Source organism: Oncorhynchus mykiss, chromosome 23 (genome assembly GCF_057628025.1).
Source record: "Oncorhynchus mykiss isolate SJ-2025 chromosome 23, ASM5762802v1, whole genome shotgun sequence".
Lineage (NCBI taxonomy): Eukaryota > Metazoa > Chordata > Actinopteri > Salmoniformes > Salmonidae > Oncorhynchus > Oncorhynchus mykiss.
Window position 1 is genome coordinate 3771083 of NC_143044.1, and position 18129 is coordinate 3789211.

Here is an 18129-nt window from a genome sequence, read left to right on the forward strand (position 1 = left end):
GCATCCCCAGGCTGGAAGTCTGAGGCTGTGGTGTTCGAGACTACACATGAAGTGACTTTCAATCTATGTTTAGAGTTGTCTAGAATTGAGCTTGACCACAGCCCTTATCTCTATCTCTTATCTCCTGCTGTTTTCAACTCTCTAGAGACAGCAGGTAGAGATACTCTGAATTATCAGCTATGAAAAGCCAACTGACATTTACTCCTGCGGTGCTGACCTGTTACACCCTCTACAACCACTGTGAATATTATTATTTGACCCTGCTGGTCATCTATGACCATTTGAATATCTTGGCCATGTTCTGCTATAATCTCCACCCGGCACAGCCAGAAGAGGACTGGTTCCTCTCTAGGTTTCTTCCTAGGTTCTGGCAGTCCTAGGGAGTTTTTCTTATCCACTGTGCTTCTACACCTGCATTGCTTGCTGTTTGGGTTTTTAGGCTGGGTTTCTGTACAGCACTTTGTGACATCAGCTGATGTAAGAAGGGCTTTATAAATACATTTGATTGATTGATCTCAATATACACTTCCCTGAGGTGCCAGGACATGATTTTACTTGTCAGGCACATCCATTTATTAAAATGTAGTATTCCCTAAGAAATACTATGTTTTTATTCTTACTGATAACATACGTTTTTCATTCCCTTTATATTAACCTACTGCATTTTTTAACAAGGCTGACTTGCTCAGGGAAAGCTTAAAGTATTTATATACCTTCTGTTCTTTCTTGAGAATCCTAATTCGGAAACAGCAGTTGTACTCTACTCTATTGAAAACGAATTCATTGCCAGCGGAGTTGACATATTAATAAATACTGAAGGGTTTATTCTTAAATGAGTCCAGACACTCATCTACAGCTAATTGTCAGGTCAGTCAATACAGCTAAAATCTCACCTTTTTACACAAAGATACAAATATTGATTCCACTGCAAGTGTTTTAGTAGAGAGAAGAAAAAAAAATGTACTCAACATACTACTCTTAAGAACATGATTGAAAGTCGAAACAAAACACAGCAAGGCATTCAAACTCAAATCATTAAGATGTCAAGTTAGTTGGGTAATCAAGTCATGTGATTAGTAATGAAACCAAAAAAGAAACTCATCAACTCAATGCATTCATTGTCGTATGTCCTGCTTACCTAAGACCAACTTAGTGGCATTGCGGTTAGTGTCCACCCTGAGATTGGAAGGTTGGGAGTTCGATCCCCGGCCGAGTCATACTATCAGAGAGCGACTCTCTGCTTTTGCTGGTCTGTGACTCTGCCCCCGGTCAGAGGGGAATAAGGCCTCACAAAAGGTACACACAGGGAAACTTTATTCACACACACACACACACACACACACACACACACACACACAGTGAGATTAATTATCTATACATACCAAAGACTGTAAAAATGGGACCAGATGTGGACCCATAGGGTAAACCCTGTCTCACGCTACAGAAACTGCAGAAACCCTGTTCCTACAGCATGAGTCATTCTGGCTCGCAGAAGCCAAGCCTTGTTGCAAGGCTACGACTTAACCAGGATGTTGGTGCCATGATAATATCATAGCCAATGTCATATATAGTCATGACAGTTTGTCTGTTTATGACAGCATGTTTGTCATAAAACAACCATTGTTTGATTACTGAATTCAATAGATTTCATTGTAACAAAAAAACGGGGGGGGGGGGGGGGGGGCATTATTTGACCAATGAAAATAGTGAAATAAATATTGATTCCCTTAACATTAGTGGTCTTAAACTCCTGGCCTGCATGCCACATCAGATCCGTAAGCTGCAGTTTGCTGGCCCCAGGCCTGGTGTGTGAGACCATTGCACATGTACAAAACCAGAGCCATAGATTTAGAACATATAATGGAACACTTCATTTTATTGTTATTTTTGTTCAAATCTATTTTTTGGGGTTGCATACACATATTTAGCAGATGTTATCGCAGGTGCAGCGAAATGCTTATGTTTCTAGCTCCCACAATGCAGTAATGCCTAACAAACACCAAACAATGCACAACAAGTCCCCCAAAAATGTAAAGAAATAAATGAAGCAATATACACTTTTTACTCTGTTCAGTGATCTAAGTTGGTCTAGAAATGTCCTCTAGCTACAGTAAATTCATTCTTCCTGAAAAGAAAGATCTCTTTTCTAATCAATTTCTCCCTGTATAGTTGTCTGATTTTATTTGAACCGGAATCCATTGATTATATTTCCTTTGTTCCGGGTGGGGAGTGAGATTCAGGTTAGTTTTTGGCCATTTTCTCCACAGTCTGTCCCTGCTGGGAGCATTTGATGCAAGGAAGTGTTAGTGTAAGAAAGCCTATTGATTTCCTGACACCGGCAATATGAATGCACTCCGTTCTGACAGCCCAAGTCGCTGAGGTTTTCTTTAGGTCATGTGAGGTGTTTCTTTGATAGGATCCGGTATTGCAATGAAAAAGCAGAACCCTTATTGGGGCTAACATGAAGACAATTAGTCAGATATTTTTATGCTTGTATGGCCAACTCCTGTGGTCATTGTCTTGGTCATTGTTTGGCCATGATAACGACAAGAGGAGTTTGCTATAAAGCACAGAATTAGGACCAGGCTAAGAGACAATATCAATGTCTAGCCTACATATGGTCAAATACTTAATTCCAGTTTCATTCTCTTTTTCCAGATGGACTGGCTCACACCTGAGATATGAAGTGTGTTATGTGAAGCCAAGGTGTCATCCCACCTTCCAGGTGGTGGGGAGAGATGGTGCACTCTGTTGCCATGACAGTGGAAGTCCTCTTTGTTATGTTGTTTCTGACCAGTACTCAGTGTAATCCCCTGGCAGACTTGTCAGTGAGCCGGGAACGCTTGGAGCGTGTCCTGACCCAGGCCAGAGAGGACAAGCAGGACAAGCAGCAGGCCTCAGGGGGGGCGCTCAGCTACAGCACCCAGCAGCAGCTGGAGGAGATCAGCTTCATGGGCCTGGAGACCCACAGAGGGGCCAGCAACAGAACCTCTGTCAACAGATCCAGGCCAAACTCCAGCATCCAGAAACTTGCTGGATCCAAGGGTGGGAAGGCATCACAGGAGTTGTGGGAAGAGCAAGAGGGGGGCCTGAGCCGAGTAGACGAGGGTCCCACGAGTGAAACAAATCTTTCTCTTGACGCTATCGACGAGTACGCATATCCAGATTACAGGGGGAAGGGCTGCATGGACGAAAGTGGCTTTGTGTTTGCCATCGGGGAGAAGTTTACCCCGGGGCCCTCCACATGCCCTTGCCTCTGCACGGACGAGGGACCCCTGTGTGCCAAACCTGAATGTCCCAAAGTTCACCCTCGCTGCATCCGGGTGGACACCAGCCAGTGCTGTCCAGAGTGCAAAGAGAAGAAGAACTACTGTGAGTTCAGGGGAAAGGTCTACACAACGCTACAAGAGTTTAAGGTGAGTCTGGAAATTATATCTTTAAAGGTTGACAGGGTGTTATTCTCTAGGAAGCAAACATAAGAAAATGAGCCAAAACGGGAATGGATTACCTGAACGTGTACAACAAGAAACGCTAGTGTTTGTTATCCGTTTCAAAATGTTTTTCCACATGAATACAACCCAGGTGATGATGACATCCTTAGGCAACCTCTTTTATAGTGCTATTTAATTGAAATGTTTTCTTGTGACAGTTTTCTTATGACAATCTGTGTTTCAAGAGATCAACCTCTGAATTGAAAAGAAACTCCAGCACACTAGTGATCTAGTAGCTGATTAAACGCAACTCCACGATTTACGATGGAGTTGAGCGGCGACTTGTGTGGGAAGACTGGAGCTCTGACGTCACATAAAATGAATTACACACTACCAGTGGTTGAAAAAGTACCTAAATATCATACTTGAGTAAAAGTAAAGATACTTTAATAGAAAATGACTCAAGTAAAAGTGAAAGTCATCCAGTAAACGACTACTTTAGTAAAAGTCTTAACGGTATTTGGTTTTAAATATACTTAAGTATCAAAAGTAAATGTAATTGCTCAAATATACTTAAGTATCAAGTAAACGTATAAATCATTTAAAATTCCTTATATTAAGCAAACCAGACGGCACTATTTTCTTGTTATTTTTTTATTTACGGATAGCCGGGGGGGGCACACTCCAACACTCAGACAACATTTACAAATGAAGCACGTGTGTTCAGTGAGTCCGCCAGATCAGAGGCATGTTCCCTTGACGAGGGATGTTCCCTTGCTTAGTGTATGAATTGGACCATATTTCTTTCCTGCTAAGCATTCAAAATGTAATAATTCATTTTGGGTGTCAGGGAAAATGTACGAAGTAAAAAGTACATTGTTTTCTTCAGGTATAAAGTATTTTTACTTAAGTACTTTACACCTCTGCACACGACATTGTTCTGGGTAGCTATTCTTTGGATGCTAAAATGACGTCGGAGCTCCAGTCCCCACTAGTCGCTGCTCAACTCCATTGTAAATCATGGAGTTGAATTTAGTCGGCTGGCAATCTAGATGTTCCACAGTTTTAGTGGAACTTGTTACCAACGTTTCGGTCTCCGTAGACATTCCATGTGGGAAACTGTTGATAGATTGCCAGTGTATCGTGAATACTATGACAAAATACTTTTCAGTGTAGCGAGCAAACAAGCAGCGAAGCACATTAGATGATGGCAAAAGTCAGCATTTATTTTATTCACACAAAGTTTGAACATTCCTTGGGCTGCTAAATTCTATAGTATGTTTAAGCTTAAGAGCAATTGTGTTAATATTCTTATCTTGATATATTCTAGTCTTGGTGGAGTTATCTATTTTAAGCCAAGCCCAGGAGACCTCAAAAGGGCTTATTCTTTTATTTATTTTAGAAGTTCCATTCACAACTATTCCATCAGCCTTCTATTCTATTTTTGATGAAAGAAAGGTATTATATGTGACTGTTTAAGGCATCCCTTTGTGCTAGCACTGGAGGGTCACACCAGGAGGTTAGGTCTAATATGGGACTTATTTCCATTAATGCAGAGTGATACAAGCAGCTCTGTATTGAGAGGCACAGCTTGTAGCTCTCCTGGGAGAAGTCTGTGCAGAGAGAGAGAGAGATCAAAAAGAGAGAAAGGAAAGAGAGAGAGAGACCCACTTCCACTAAAGTAAATGTCTCCTATCCTCTGTGGATGCCTGCCTAGAGGTTTAGAAACAAAGCAACAGGCAGAGCCTTGTGGTCGATTGCTGTGTTCTGCGGCGGTACTGTTAGTGGGGTCTCTCTCTTGCCGTTTTTCACATTGGAGTGCTGGTCAGAAGCTCGAGCCGCTCTGCAACCGTCTTGATCCATGCTGTTAGGTTTAACCTATGTTCTCTGATTTAAAGGGAAATGCTCACACGGCCACAAGTGGCTTCAGACTAAAGCCTACGGTGGTAGCATCTCCAGTCAAGGGGGGTGACTTGGTGGAAGGCATATTGTCGACACAAGTTGCATCATGGGCCCTGTTTTTCCACAATACTTTCAGACTTGGAAATCTCCATTAATCAAACTGTTCTCTCTAGTTCACAAAGCAAGACATTTGCAGCTTATATCTTCTGTTTCCAACTGAGCGCACAATCAGCACATTGATTTCCCTATTCTCGGTTGATTGTGCACTGAAGTTCATTTCTCAACTCATGTCTCCTTCAAATGAAGTATGTATTTCCAATAAAGTGCCGTGAGATGGGACCTCCCTGTGTTCTATGCTCTGTGGCTGAATGTTTGATGTTCAATGTCCCTGTATTGGCTAGTGGACCAGACAGGCGAGTGAGTGAGTACTTGCATGAGAGAGAGAGAGAGAGATTTTTAAACAGTCTTTTTCCCTCTGCCCCCAGGTGTCTCCGTGTGAGAAGTGTCGCTGTGAGGGGAGTGGAGAGGTGTTGTGCTCTGTGTCAGCTTGCCCCCAGACAGAGTGTGTGGACCCAGTGTATGAGCCTGATCAGTGCTGCCCCATCTGTAAGACCGGTGAGAGATCCTGCTTGTCTCAACATTTTTGGTACCTTAATACGGAACACACGACATTTCATTTACCATTTTGATTTGACTGTATGTCTTTGAGAAATCATACATGATTGGCCTGACAAATTATTGCCAATAGTTGGTTGCAGTGCTAGATTTATTCATATGATTGTGTGCATGTGATAATGTATGACTCTTTATTAGCCAGCCCTGTTTGTTTCCAACGCGAACAGATATTCTAGGTTCGGTGCCACAATATGCTGGTGTGAATAAAAGGCGAAATCAGGGTTTGAGCATCCTGGGTTAGTGTGTGAGAGCTCTCTGATTTGAAAGAATTACACTGTCTTATAAGGGCGCTTCTCTGGCTCACTGTGGACTCTCTGAAGTTGTTTCAGATGATTTTAGACAGCATGTCCTAGATTGTGTCCCCTTATTTTTCTTGGCGTGACTCTAATGCAACATGGCAATGTCAGCAACGTAGCTTCCTTCAGCAGAAAGAATGATGGCTGGTGAGACTCATCTCAGGCGTGGCCTCTTAAAGCGATGATGTTTATCACAAACAAGGGAAATGCTATCAACATTACATTAAATACAGTGCACTTGGAAAGTATTCCGACCCCTTGACTTCTTCCCTGTATTGTTACGTTACAGCCATATTCTAAAATGTATTAAATAAAAAAAAATATCCTCATCAGTCTACACACAATACCCCATAATGACAAAGAGAACTGGTTTTCAGACATTTTTTTACAAATGTATGAAATAATTCAGTACCATGGCTATGAGACTTGAAATTGAGCTCAAGTACATCCGGTTTCCATTGATCATCCTTGAGATGTTTCTACAACTTGATTGGAGTCCACCTTTGGTCAATTCAATTGATTGGACATGATTTGCAGCGGCACACACCTGTCTTTATAAGGTCCCACAGTTGACAATGCATGTCAGAGCAAATACCAAGCCATGAGGTTGAAGGAATTGTCCGTAGAGCTCCGAAACAGGATTGTGTCGAGGCAGAGATCTGCGGAAGGGTACAAAAAAATGTCTGCAGCATTGAAGGTCCCCAAGAACACATTGGCCTCCATCATTCTTAAATGGAAGACGTTTGGATCCACCAAGACTCTTCCTAGAGCTGGCCGCCCAGCCAAACAGCAATCGGGAGAGAAGGGCCTTGGTCAGGGAGGTGGCCAACAACACAATGGTCACTCTGATAGAGCTCCAGAGCTCCTCTGTGGAGATGGGAGAACCTTCCAGAAGGAAAACCATCTCTGCAGCACTCCACCAATCAGGCCTTTAGTGTAGAGTGGCCAGGCAGAAGCCACTCCTCAGTAAAAGCACATGACAGCTGGCTTGGAGTTTGCCAGAAGGCACCTAAAGCACTCTCAGACCATGAGAAACAAGATTCTCTGGTCTGATGAAACCAAGATTAGACTCTTTGGTCTGAATGCCAAGTGTCACATTTGGAGGATGTCTGGCATCATCCCTACGGTCAAGCATGGTGGTGGCAGCATCATGCTGTGGGGATGTTTTCAGCGGCAGGGACTGGGAGACTAGTCAGGATCGAGGCAAAGATGAATGGAGCAAAATACAGAAATCCTTGATGAAAATCTGCTCCAGAACGGTCAGGACCTCAGACTGGGGTGAAGGTTCACCTTCCAACAGGACAATGACCCTAAGCACATAGCCAAGACACAGAAAGGTCGCAAGGAAAGTCTTTGAATGTCCTTGAGTGGCCCAGCCAGAGCCTGGACTTGAACCCAAACGAACATTTCTGGAGAGATCTGAAAATAGCTGTGCAGCAACACTCCACATCCAACCTGATAGAGCTTGAGAGGATCTGCTTGAGAGGATCAGCAGAGAAGAATGGGAGAAACTCCCCAAATACAGATGTGCCAAACTTCTAGCATCATACCCAAGAAGAACCGAGGCTGTAATCGCTGCCAAAGGTGCTTCAACAAAGTACTGAGTAAAGGGTCTGACTACTTATGTAAATATTATATTTCTGTTTATTTTACATGATATATTTGGAATAAATTAAATGTTTTTGCTTTGTTATTATAGAGTTTTGTGTGTAGAATTTTAGAATAAGGCTGCAATGTAACAATGTGGGAAAAGTCAAGGGGTCTGAATACTTTCCGAATGCGCTGTACCTTGATATCATTTACCCTATAGCAGCAAACATTCAATGAAAAGTGGTACCAACAAATATTTTGGGGGGGTGTATTTATTGATACACATCAAATAACCAGTGTTGGTGTGGCATTTCAAGTGAAGTTAAAAGGTCACTATGAACCTTATCAACTTCACCTGACCTATGTCAACTACATTTGAGAAATACAATATTTTAATATTTTTATATATATTTCTAAGTACTGTATTGTTTTAAATTGCAATTTTTGCAACAGATATTTTTGCATACATGTGCATTTGTTCTCTTCAGCAGTAATACTGTCTCTCTATGGATGTTATGGGGTTACTATAGTTACTGCAAGTTCCCTGGTGCAGAGATTTAGACAGTAATCAATGTTTGCCCCAAAGTCAGGATTTAAATGTTTGCCCCAAAGTCAGGAGTTATTAAAGAGGCACAGACTAGCAGAACTATGACATACTGAATGTAGTGTCCATGTATATTCAAAGATCGTAACAAATTCATGTGCTCATTCAGGCAATAAGAGCTTTGTGGTTTCATGCTTTTAAGACAAATCAAGGCCAGTGTCAGGCCCTCTATTACCATAAGATTACTACATTACCATTTTCCCCGTTTCAGAGTGCCACTTTAAAAGTGTCAAGTGGTACTTGACTCTACATTTAACGCAAATGTTGTCATGGCTTCATTGAGAAGTACTTGGATCAGTAGATTATTACATGGGTAGCCACATAGGTCTGTCTGGTAACAATGAAACATTTTCCTCATCCTGAGTCCGTAAGAGGACCACTGTCAGCTATAGTAAAGGCCACTTGTATCTGAGTCAAGCTGAGAAGTTAACCTTTTTCTCATTTGTCTCTGTTAAAATGTCACACCTCCAGCTGCTTTAAAAGGACTATGCGTGAACATTTTGGCACCCCCAGTCACACCCATTCGCCACGTTACGCAAATCTAAAATAATTCAAATCAGTGAGGCTAAGTGAACAAGTGCACACCTTGCTAGGAAGCACAGATAGTTGTGACGTGGCCAGTGTTGATGCAGTAAGTCGTGTTACTGGGCCAGAAGGCAGCATCGTCATTCTGATCTCAATGTCCCAGTGTATCATAGACACTGGGCTGTTTAGGTTCTCATGTTTTTGATTCCCCTCATCAAAGAGATTGAAATACACAAACACATGTTTGGTTGAGCTCATTTGCTTCCCTCGATGGTTCCCTTGCCACCTCATTCACATTTCTTACATTAGGTTTCCTCGTATGCGAACGTGTAGTTAGACAACACACCTTTTCATATTTTCCTACAGTAGGCTACTTTTTGGGCTCTATTTTAACAAACCTAACACAATGGTACATCTTGGAGCCGGCAGTAGCGCTATAGGTACGATGTCGTAGTTGTTGAACATAGCATTCACACTGATATAGGGGCTAGGCCCTACCGTAAATCCATTATGGCTGAGTTATGGACATGCAAGAATGTTGTCAATAAGCAAGATAGAATGCATTATTTATAAGGCCTAAATAGAGAGGGAATAACTCTACTGAAATTCTAATCAAAACAGCTTGTTTTAAATGGGCTATGTCTGAATACAGTTGGGGGGGTGGGCAGGACTGCTGGTGTGTGTAGACAACACTACAAGAAACATGCATGGTCCAATTCCTCATTAAGCCCTTGTGGGTGTAGAGTTTTTAAGGAGAACATCCATAGGGCTTCGCACTGGAGAAGGCACTCATCCGTATTGCGGCATCTGCAGCTTGAGAATGCGGTCAAAGGCACAGAATTTAAGATCAACCACAACATGATTAGCCTCATGAAAACGTCTGGCCACTGGTAACCTATGGATCTTCTCCTTAAAAACCTCAAGGGCTTAATGACCTTTTATGTTTCTTCTAGTGTTGTCTACACAAACTGGTAGTCCGTCCATATCTATTGCTTCTGGTATTGCTATGTAGCCCAGACTGTTGTCTCTTCCCAATTATATCTGACAATGAATTGTCAATTTTTTTTTTTTTATTCCTTTTTATATATTCTTTTATATATTAATAAGCATTGACTCCCTATTTGCCAGTCTCTAATTAACTATCTGCTTGCACCTGTTGCACTTGTTACACACAGCAGGTGTTTTAAGTACGTGTCGTCTTAATTTGTTTGTACAGCACTGATGAAGGCATATGGTCGAAATGTATGCTCTGTTTATTTAAAAGAAATATATATTTTTTATAAAAGCACCACAGCACTTTCACTTTGTGTATTCTTTTGAGCATGGAATAAATGAATTGTATCATTTTTGCACATCGGCCTGCTTGGGTTATTCCTCTTCATGGTTTTGAGTGCAAGTACTTTTTGAACTCTATAAACATAATGGAACCATCTTGTAACGGTTTTCTGTATGAGAAGGAGAGTCGGACCAAAATGCAGCGTGTAGATTGCGATCCATGTTTTAATAAACAAACGTAAAACACAAATCAATACAAACACTACAAAATAAAGAACGTAATGACCGTAACGAAAACCTAAACAGCCCTATCTGGTGAAAACACATTGACAGGAACAAGGACACTAAGGACAATCACCCACAAAACCCAACACCAAACAGGCTACCTAAATATGGTTCCCAATCAGAGACAATGACGAACACCTGCCTCTGATTGAGAACCATATCAGGCCAAACATAGAACTAGACAAACTAGACATGAAACATAGAATACCCACTCAGCTCACACCCTGACCAACCAAAACATAGAAATATACAAAGTAAACTATGGTCAGGGTGTGACACATCTTACGAATCTCATTCACACTTCTCCAGAAATAGCAGACAGCTCCTTAATTCTTATCTTAAAGCCATTACGGTGAATAATTCTAATATGTTTGGTTTTTAATGAAATTGTGTATGTAAAAAAATATATATTTCTTTTGCCATAATATCTCTAAATAAATTGGTCAGGAGCATGATATCATAAAATTGCCAAGATAATAAAGACATGACACATTGCTTTTGAACCAGCCTTCATTATAGTAGCCTAGGCCAAGGGTAAATGTAGCCTATGGAGGGCTTGGTTTTTAATCATATGAAATGGAAAACATGCAATTGTTACAGAAACATTACTTCTAAATACGAGGGTCACCGGCATCATCTCATCTCTCGTTTCATGATGATCATATGGACAAATACAGGACATTTTCCACATTTTGTTACGTTACAGCCTTATTCTAAAATTGATTAAATTCATTTTTCCCTCATCAATCTACACACACTACCCCATTGTGTCGAGGCACAGATCTAGGGAAGGGTACAGTTTGGATCCACCAAGACTCTTCCTACAGCTGGCCGCCTGGCCAAACAGCAATCGGGAGAGAAGGGCCTTGGTCAGGGAGGTGGCCAACAACCCAATGGTCACTCTGACAGAGCTCCACAGTTCCTCTGTGTAATTAAAATATATATTTTTAACTGTAAAGTAAAAATAGTATCAGTTCAACTTCAACTTCCAGAAGGACAACCATCTCTGCAGCACTCCACCAATCAGGCCTTTATGGTATAATTAAAATATATATTTTTAACTGTAAAGTAAAAATAGTATCAGTTCAACTTCAACTTCCAGAAGGACAACCATCTCTGCAGCACTCCACCAATCAGGCCTTTATGGTAGTGGCCAGAAGTAAGCCACTCCTTGGTAAAGGGCACATGGCAGCACACTTGGAGTTTGCCAAAAGGCACCTAAAGCACACTCAGACCATGAGAAAAAAGATTATCTGGTCTGATGAAACCAAGATTGAACACTTTGGCCTAAATGCTAAGCGTCAAGTCTGGAACAAACCTGGCGCCATCCCTACGGTGAAGCATGGTGGTGGCAGCATCATGTTTTGGGGACGTTTTTCAGCTGCAGGGACTAGGAGACTAGTCAGGATCAAAGAAAAGATGAACAGAGTAAAGTACAGAGATCCTTGATTAAAAACCTGCTCCAGAGTGCTCAGGACCTCAGACTAGGGCGAAGCCAATACAACGCAGGAGTGGCTTCGTGACAAGTCTCTGAATGTCCTTGAGTGGTCCAGCCAGAGCCCGGTCTTCAACCCGATCGAACATCTCTGGGAGACCTGAAAATAGCTGTGCAGTGATGCTCCCCATCCAACCTGACAGAGCTTAAGAGGTCTGCAGAGAAGAATGGGAGAAACTTCCCAAATACAGGTGTGCCAAGCTTGTAGCATATTACCCAAGAAGACTCAAGGCTGTAATCGCTACCAAATGTGCTTCAACAAAGTACTGATTAATGGGTCTGAATAATTACAGTACCAGTCAAAAGTTTGGGGACACCTACTCATTCCAGGGTCTTTATTATTATTTTTTTTTACAATTTTCTACATTGTAGAGTAATAGTGAAGACATCACAACTATGAAATAACACAAATGGAATCATGTAGTAACCAAAAAAGTGTTTAACAAATTCAAAATATTTGAGATTCTTCAAAGTAGCCACACTTTGCCTTGATAACAGCTTTGCACATTCTTTGCATTCTCTCAACCAGCTTCATGAGCAATGCTTTTCTATCAGTCTTGAAGGAGTTCCCACATATGCTGAGCGCTTGTTGGCTGCTTTTCCTTCACTCTGCGGTCCAACTCATCCCAAACCAACTCAATTGGGTTGAGGTCAGGTGATTGTGGAGGCCAGGTCATCTGATGCAGCAATCCATCACTCTCCTTCAAAACACAATCCATCACTCTCCTTCAAAACACTTTGTCTGGAGGTGTGTTTTGGGTCAGTGTCCTGTTGAAAAACCAATGATAGTCCCACTAAGCGCAAACCAGATGCGATTGTGTATCGCTGCAGAATGCTGTAATAGCCATGCTGGTTAAGTGTGCCTTGAATTCTAAATAAATCACCAGCAAAGCACCCCCACACCATGCCTTATCGCATTGTTATTATTATGTGTTTAGATTGATGAGGGGAAAAAACTCATGTATCCATGATATATTTTTTTTAACTAGGCAAGTCAGTTAAGAACAAATTCTTATTTTCAATGACAGCCTAGTAACAGTGCTGCTTTGTTCAGGGGCAGAACGACAGATTTTTACCTTGTCAGCTCAGGGATTTGATCTTGCACCCTTTCGGTTACTAGTCCAACGCTCTAACCACTAGGCTACCTGCCGCCCCATAAGGTTGTAATGAGGCTGTATAAGGCTGTAATGTCATAAAATGTGGAAAAAGTCAAGGGATCTGAATACTTTTCGAATGCACTGTATAGCTTACATGAAGGGGGTTTTACGCATGTTTAAAATGGGAGCTGGCTAAAATGTCAGCCTCTAATACATATATAAAAAGGGGATGTCCGCTCACTGTTTTGCTGCTCCCAAGCTTGATCTTTTAATACATCTTTGGTTGTTAAGATTGATTTCAAACCAGTCACACGAGCCAAACCCTTTATTGATAGGCTTGCCTAATTGGCGAACGCATTAGGCAGAACAAAAAAATGTGGCTTCATGCTTGTTTTAAATCTAATGAAACTAAATCGAAAAAAACATTAGTTTTTTATCTTTATTAATGCAAGGGTTACTGGCACAAAAGCAGACCTCTCTTGTTCCAAGAGCATAAAAGGCACTGTGCATCGCGGCCGGATAGGTTGCGCTTCCACTCACAAAATCCATGGCATTACCAACTGCCTTACTGCTATGACCTGCTTTTTGTTGGTCTTTAAAATTCCGATATGCGCTTAATTTTAAGCACACACCTCAAATATTGCCACCTCTCCCACCTCGGCACAAGCGAGCTGTTATTAGACAAGTGAATTGCTGAACCTGGCTCAAGGGTTGGAAAATGCCAGAACGCCAGTTTTTACATGCTGAAATGGCCAACTAATGTGCGTTTGGCACTTGCACCGCCTTAGTAGAGCCCTATGTGATCTTTATGTCCTTATCCACTTCAGTGTTGATTATACATCTACCAATATTCAACAACTCACCCATTCTCCAATAAGTTTGACTCAGGGTAGTCTCAAGTTTTGATTGTATTGTAGGTGTCAGGCTCACACGCAGATGTTGTTTAAGGCGGAAACAGCTGTTGCAACCTCCTGAGAGCTCCGTGCATCTGAAGTGTGACATCAAAGCATCTCTCATTGCTAATGGCCATCATGCTGTAGACAGGGTGGGAGCCTCACAAAAAAAGATTGTGCAGTCATGGAAATACCTTATTCTTACCCTTTCCTTACGGACATGTACAACAGGAATTGTTTTTAGAAGAAAGACTGAGAAATAGAAGTTGGTCATAGAATAGTTGTCATCATTTATGCTGTCATTCTTTTTATCTAATTTTCACACACATTACATTACTATCATTCATTTGATAGTATGCCTTGTATTACCATTGTAAAAAACCTAAGGTTTGGGAAGATTGACACAGTCATTTGGGCTTTTTCAGGCATGCCAAATCCGTTATAATCAGCAGCTAGAGAGCACCATGTCTCAGATGTGTTGTTCACACTGTATGCAAAGAGACACTTGAGGAAGAGCCAGGGAGAGAGATGAAAGTGAGCGGTATTGCTAACATCCACTCCAGGCAGTTGTTCATGAATATCAAAGAACATCTGTGGCATGGCACCTTTGTGAAATGAAAACAGGTTCCACCAGGTTTTTACCTGTTCATTTAACCAGGGTAATCTGTCGTGACGATACAATCATCATGTTATATTTTATTTCATATAACAGCTCAAATACAATTAGTCGATTGTTTGGTCGTTGGGCTGTTGGTCGACCGAGATTGTTTTAGTCGAGAAAGTAACAAATATATATATTTGCGCCCATCCCGAGGCATGCAGAGGCCAAATCGAGCTCTGTACCACATTGCCAGTTCTGTCAATTTAGTCATTGTCTTTTGTTTGGAGCACTCCAGTCAATGTTGAGTAAGGACACACATGCATAAAAATAGGCCTATGGGCTACTTGGCCTGTGCGCAAATGTAGGCATATAAATGTGCCCATTTGGGGATCTGATAGTATTTCTGATTGGCCTTAACTCACCACCACTAATGAATGACCTGTGGAGCTTCTCCAATTTAATGTTTTCTTCACATCAAACAGCAAACAACAAAGTCTGTTTTTACATCCATTGAGATTTACAATAGTTTCTAAATGTATTTGAAAAATCATTCCAGCTCTCTCCCTTTCGATATCCACTCAGCGTGAAAGGAATTTTTTTTTGTGTTCTGATCTAGTGGAAACGTCATAAAATAGGCTTCTTATCAGTGCATGACTTGGACTGAAATAGGTTCCGGTACTCATTTTGGGTGCTGGTACTGTTTTATATTTAGGTGGAGGAGCTCCATAATATTTTTGAGCAAATATTCTACAAGAGGAACAGGAGCTCAAGCAGTAGAACATTTGAGGTACCGCTACTCAGCTCTGGTGAGCTCCTGCCCAAGTCAAGCACTGCTTCTTATCCCTTGCGTAAATAGCCTAAAGCTGTTTCTGCCCCGAGCTCACTGGCGCGGGCAACTGCGGGCCCAGAATATTTTATATAATGTTGTAAGTTTGCTAGCGCAAGCTTTGGACCAGACCCAAGTTAATAGTTGATACAATGTATCAAGTTTGTTGCAGACAGGCCATGTGTAGCCAATGCGATTTATAGGATATTTATTTTTTCATTATATTTTCTACCTGCAGGTTGCAATGTTCATATTTGTTGGCTTTATGTAGGCTATTTTTACATAGTTGGCAATGGCAGTAGAAGTTACTTTTTAGGTTTGTATTATTTTCATTTAGCTTTGGATATAATTTTGATTAGCCACATGACAATGATTTTTGAGATATGAAGACTTAATTATAAAATTAAACTGTTTCACGAAAATGTGCATATGAAAACCATAATTGGCATGCAGATCAGTAGAAATGGTAAGATAATTTGGCATTCCATATGAGAAAGGTTGCCGATTTCCTCGTGTAGCCTATTAACGGCATCTTCAGGAGAGTAATGGCAGAATCTGCGAAAGCCAGCAGGAGCGGGGAGGAGAATAGTTGGGTCAGGTTATTTTATTTCTTCTGGTTATCTAGATCTCTGGCACCCTCTTGAAGCATCAAACCATAACCTTAAAGCATCAGACAACCTCAATGCACATAGTTGATTTTATTAAAACACATAGGGTGTGTCTATATATGGAAAAATACACCTATAACATTTTGAGCAAATGATTGGTCGAAATAACAGAACTTTCGGTCGACCAATATTTTTTTTAGTTGGGGACAGCCCTAGTTTACCATATAGTAGAATCTGGAATGATACAGTAGATGTCAGAATGCATGCACAGTCAATTTTGTAATATTTGTGTTGTGGAGAGTAACACCAGGCAGGAGACGGGAGTACAGGTTAGCGTGTCGTTTAGTTAAACATCTCGTGTAATACCACTTAGGACCATAGTGCGCATGTGCACTGTCTAATAGGTGTCGTAACGTAACACTTTCGTAATGCATTACTGCTTAGTAACATCATTGCAACTAATATAGACAGACGTAGATCACAGATACTGCACTCCTGCGCCATAGCTTTTAACTCCTAAGAATGAGGTAAGTATTTTGGAAATACTCTAATGCAATACCTGAACAATGCATATTTAAAATGTCTCAACTACTGGGTGGAAGTAGACTTATCAGAGCCCAGCACAAGTCCAGGGGATTATTCTGCCCTGAAGGAGGAACTTGTGCTCTATTAACTAAAGACAGGTAATGTCCTTTTTCTTTCACTTTGCTTTTGAACGTATCAGTCTTTGTTATTTCACTGTTCATTTTTCAACTCAAAGGTCAAGCTTTCGAGGTGCTCTTTGCTGTTGAAAAGGATACCTCCGCTCTTCCTGGGCTTCCAGTGGTAGGCCAGGTTCGGGTGGAAGGTCAGGCTCTGTCTCTTTTGTACGTCCACAGTCAGGAGCATCGTCCTGGGGGTCGTTGTTGTCGTTGTCTCTGCTGGGGCATTGGACAGTAGCAGGTGATCCACATAAACGTTGAAATGGCCAACTTGGATATGGAAGGTAAAAAGAGCTATGCGTCGAAGGATCACACCTTCTTGGGGTGTCTGAAATCATGTACATCACCCTTTTCTCCCTCTTTGAATTATCTGACAGTCTGAGTCTGTCATGAGCTTTCTTCTGCTGTATCTGGTGCTTAGCCACAGTGTTGGACAACTCTGGTTTCAACAGTGTCAGGTGGGTATGTGGTTGGCGTTTCAGAAACATTTCAGCTGGTGTACATTCCGTTACTGTGTGTGGTGTGTGTGCCGGTAAATGAACAGCAAGTGGGCAAGCCTTTGGTGGGTGGGCACAGACTGAACCTTGAGTCTAGTCCTTCTTAAAGGTTTGCACTGCTCTCCGTTGCTCCTTTTGATGCAGGATGGTAAGGTGGTAGCAGGATGTGCCTTAATCCGTTGTTTTGCAAAACATTTAGAAGTGGTTCCAGATAACTGCGGGCAAGTGTTTTAATTTGAGTGACCCCTGGAAGTCCCTCATACAGGTCAGACAGCAGTCTCCTCCAGAACTTGGGAGGTAACACCACCCTTGATCCCCACAGAACACAGCCTTGATTCGTAGATAACTGATATTTGTTATTGTTGAATGGACAAAGGCTATTGTCGCTTACAAATGTTGGCCCGCCCACCTATGTTAAGTCCAAGACTTTTGAAAGCACTGGGTCTTTCTTGGTTTCCTTTGCCCTGTCTGAAGGAGATATATGCAGTTTGTCGATGAGAGAGATCTGGAAGTCTGCTCCATTACTTCAATGGCGGTGTCACTTTTGCATGGTAGTCTTGATAGTGCATTGGCATTTGCGTGATCACTGGATCGTCTGTACTCGATCTCGTGGTCGTAGGCTAGCCCTATCAGAGCCCAAAGTTGCATTCGAAGTACAGCCATGGTTGGTATGGCTGATTTTGGTCCAAGGATGGCCAACAAAGGCTTGTGATCTGTCAGCAATTTGGAAGTTCATTCCGTAGAGGTATTTGTGAAAGTTCTGCACTCCAAATATTATGCTCAGGGTTTCCTTCTGAATTTGAGCTGAATTTTTCTCACTTGGTGACA

The 18129-nt window shown here is 41.7% G+C and overlaps 1 protein-coding gene across 1 annotated transcript in view; it reads left to right on the plus strand.

Moving 5' to 3' along the window:
* The window catches only part of LOC110502291 (brorin-like), a 50286-nt gene that overhangs the window by 15272 nt on the left and 16885 nt on the right, over positions 1–18129 (plus strand). The window contains exons 2-3 of the mRNA XM_021580216.3: positions 2659–3416; positions 5819–5948. Coding sequence (XP_021435891.3) covers positions 2739–3416; positions 5819–5948 — 808 coding nt within the window. The 5' untranslated portion in view covers positions 2659–2738. The remainder of the gene's footprint in view (positions 1–2658; positions 3417–5818; positions 5949–18129) is intronic.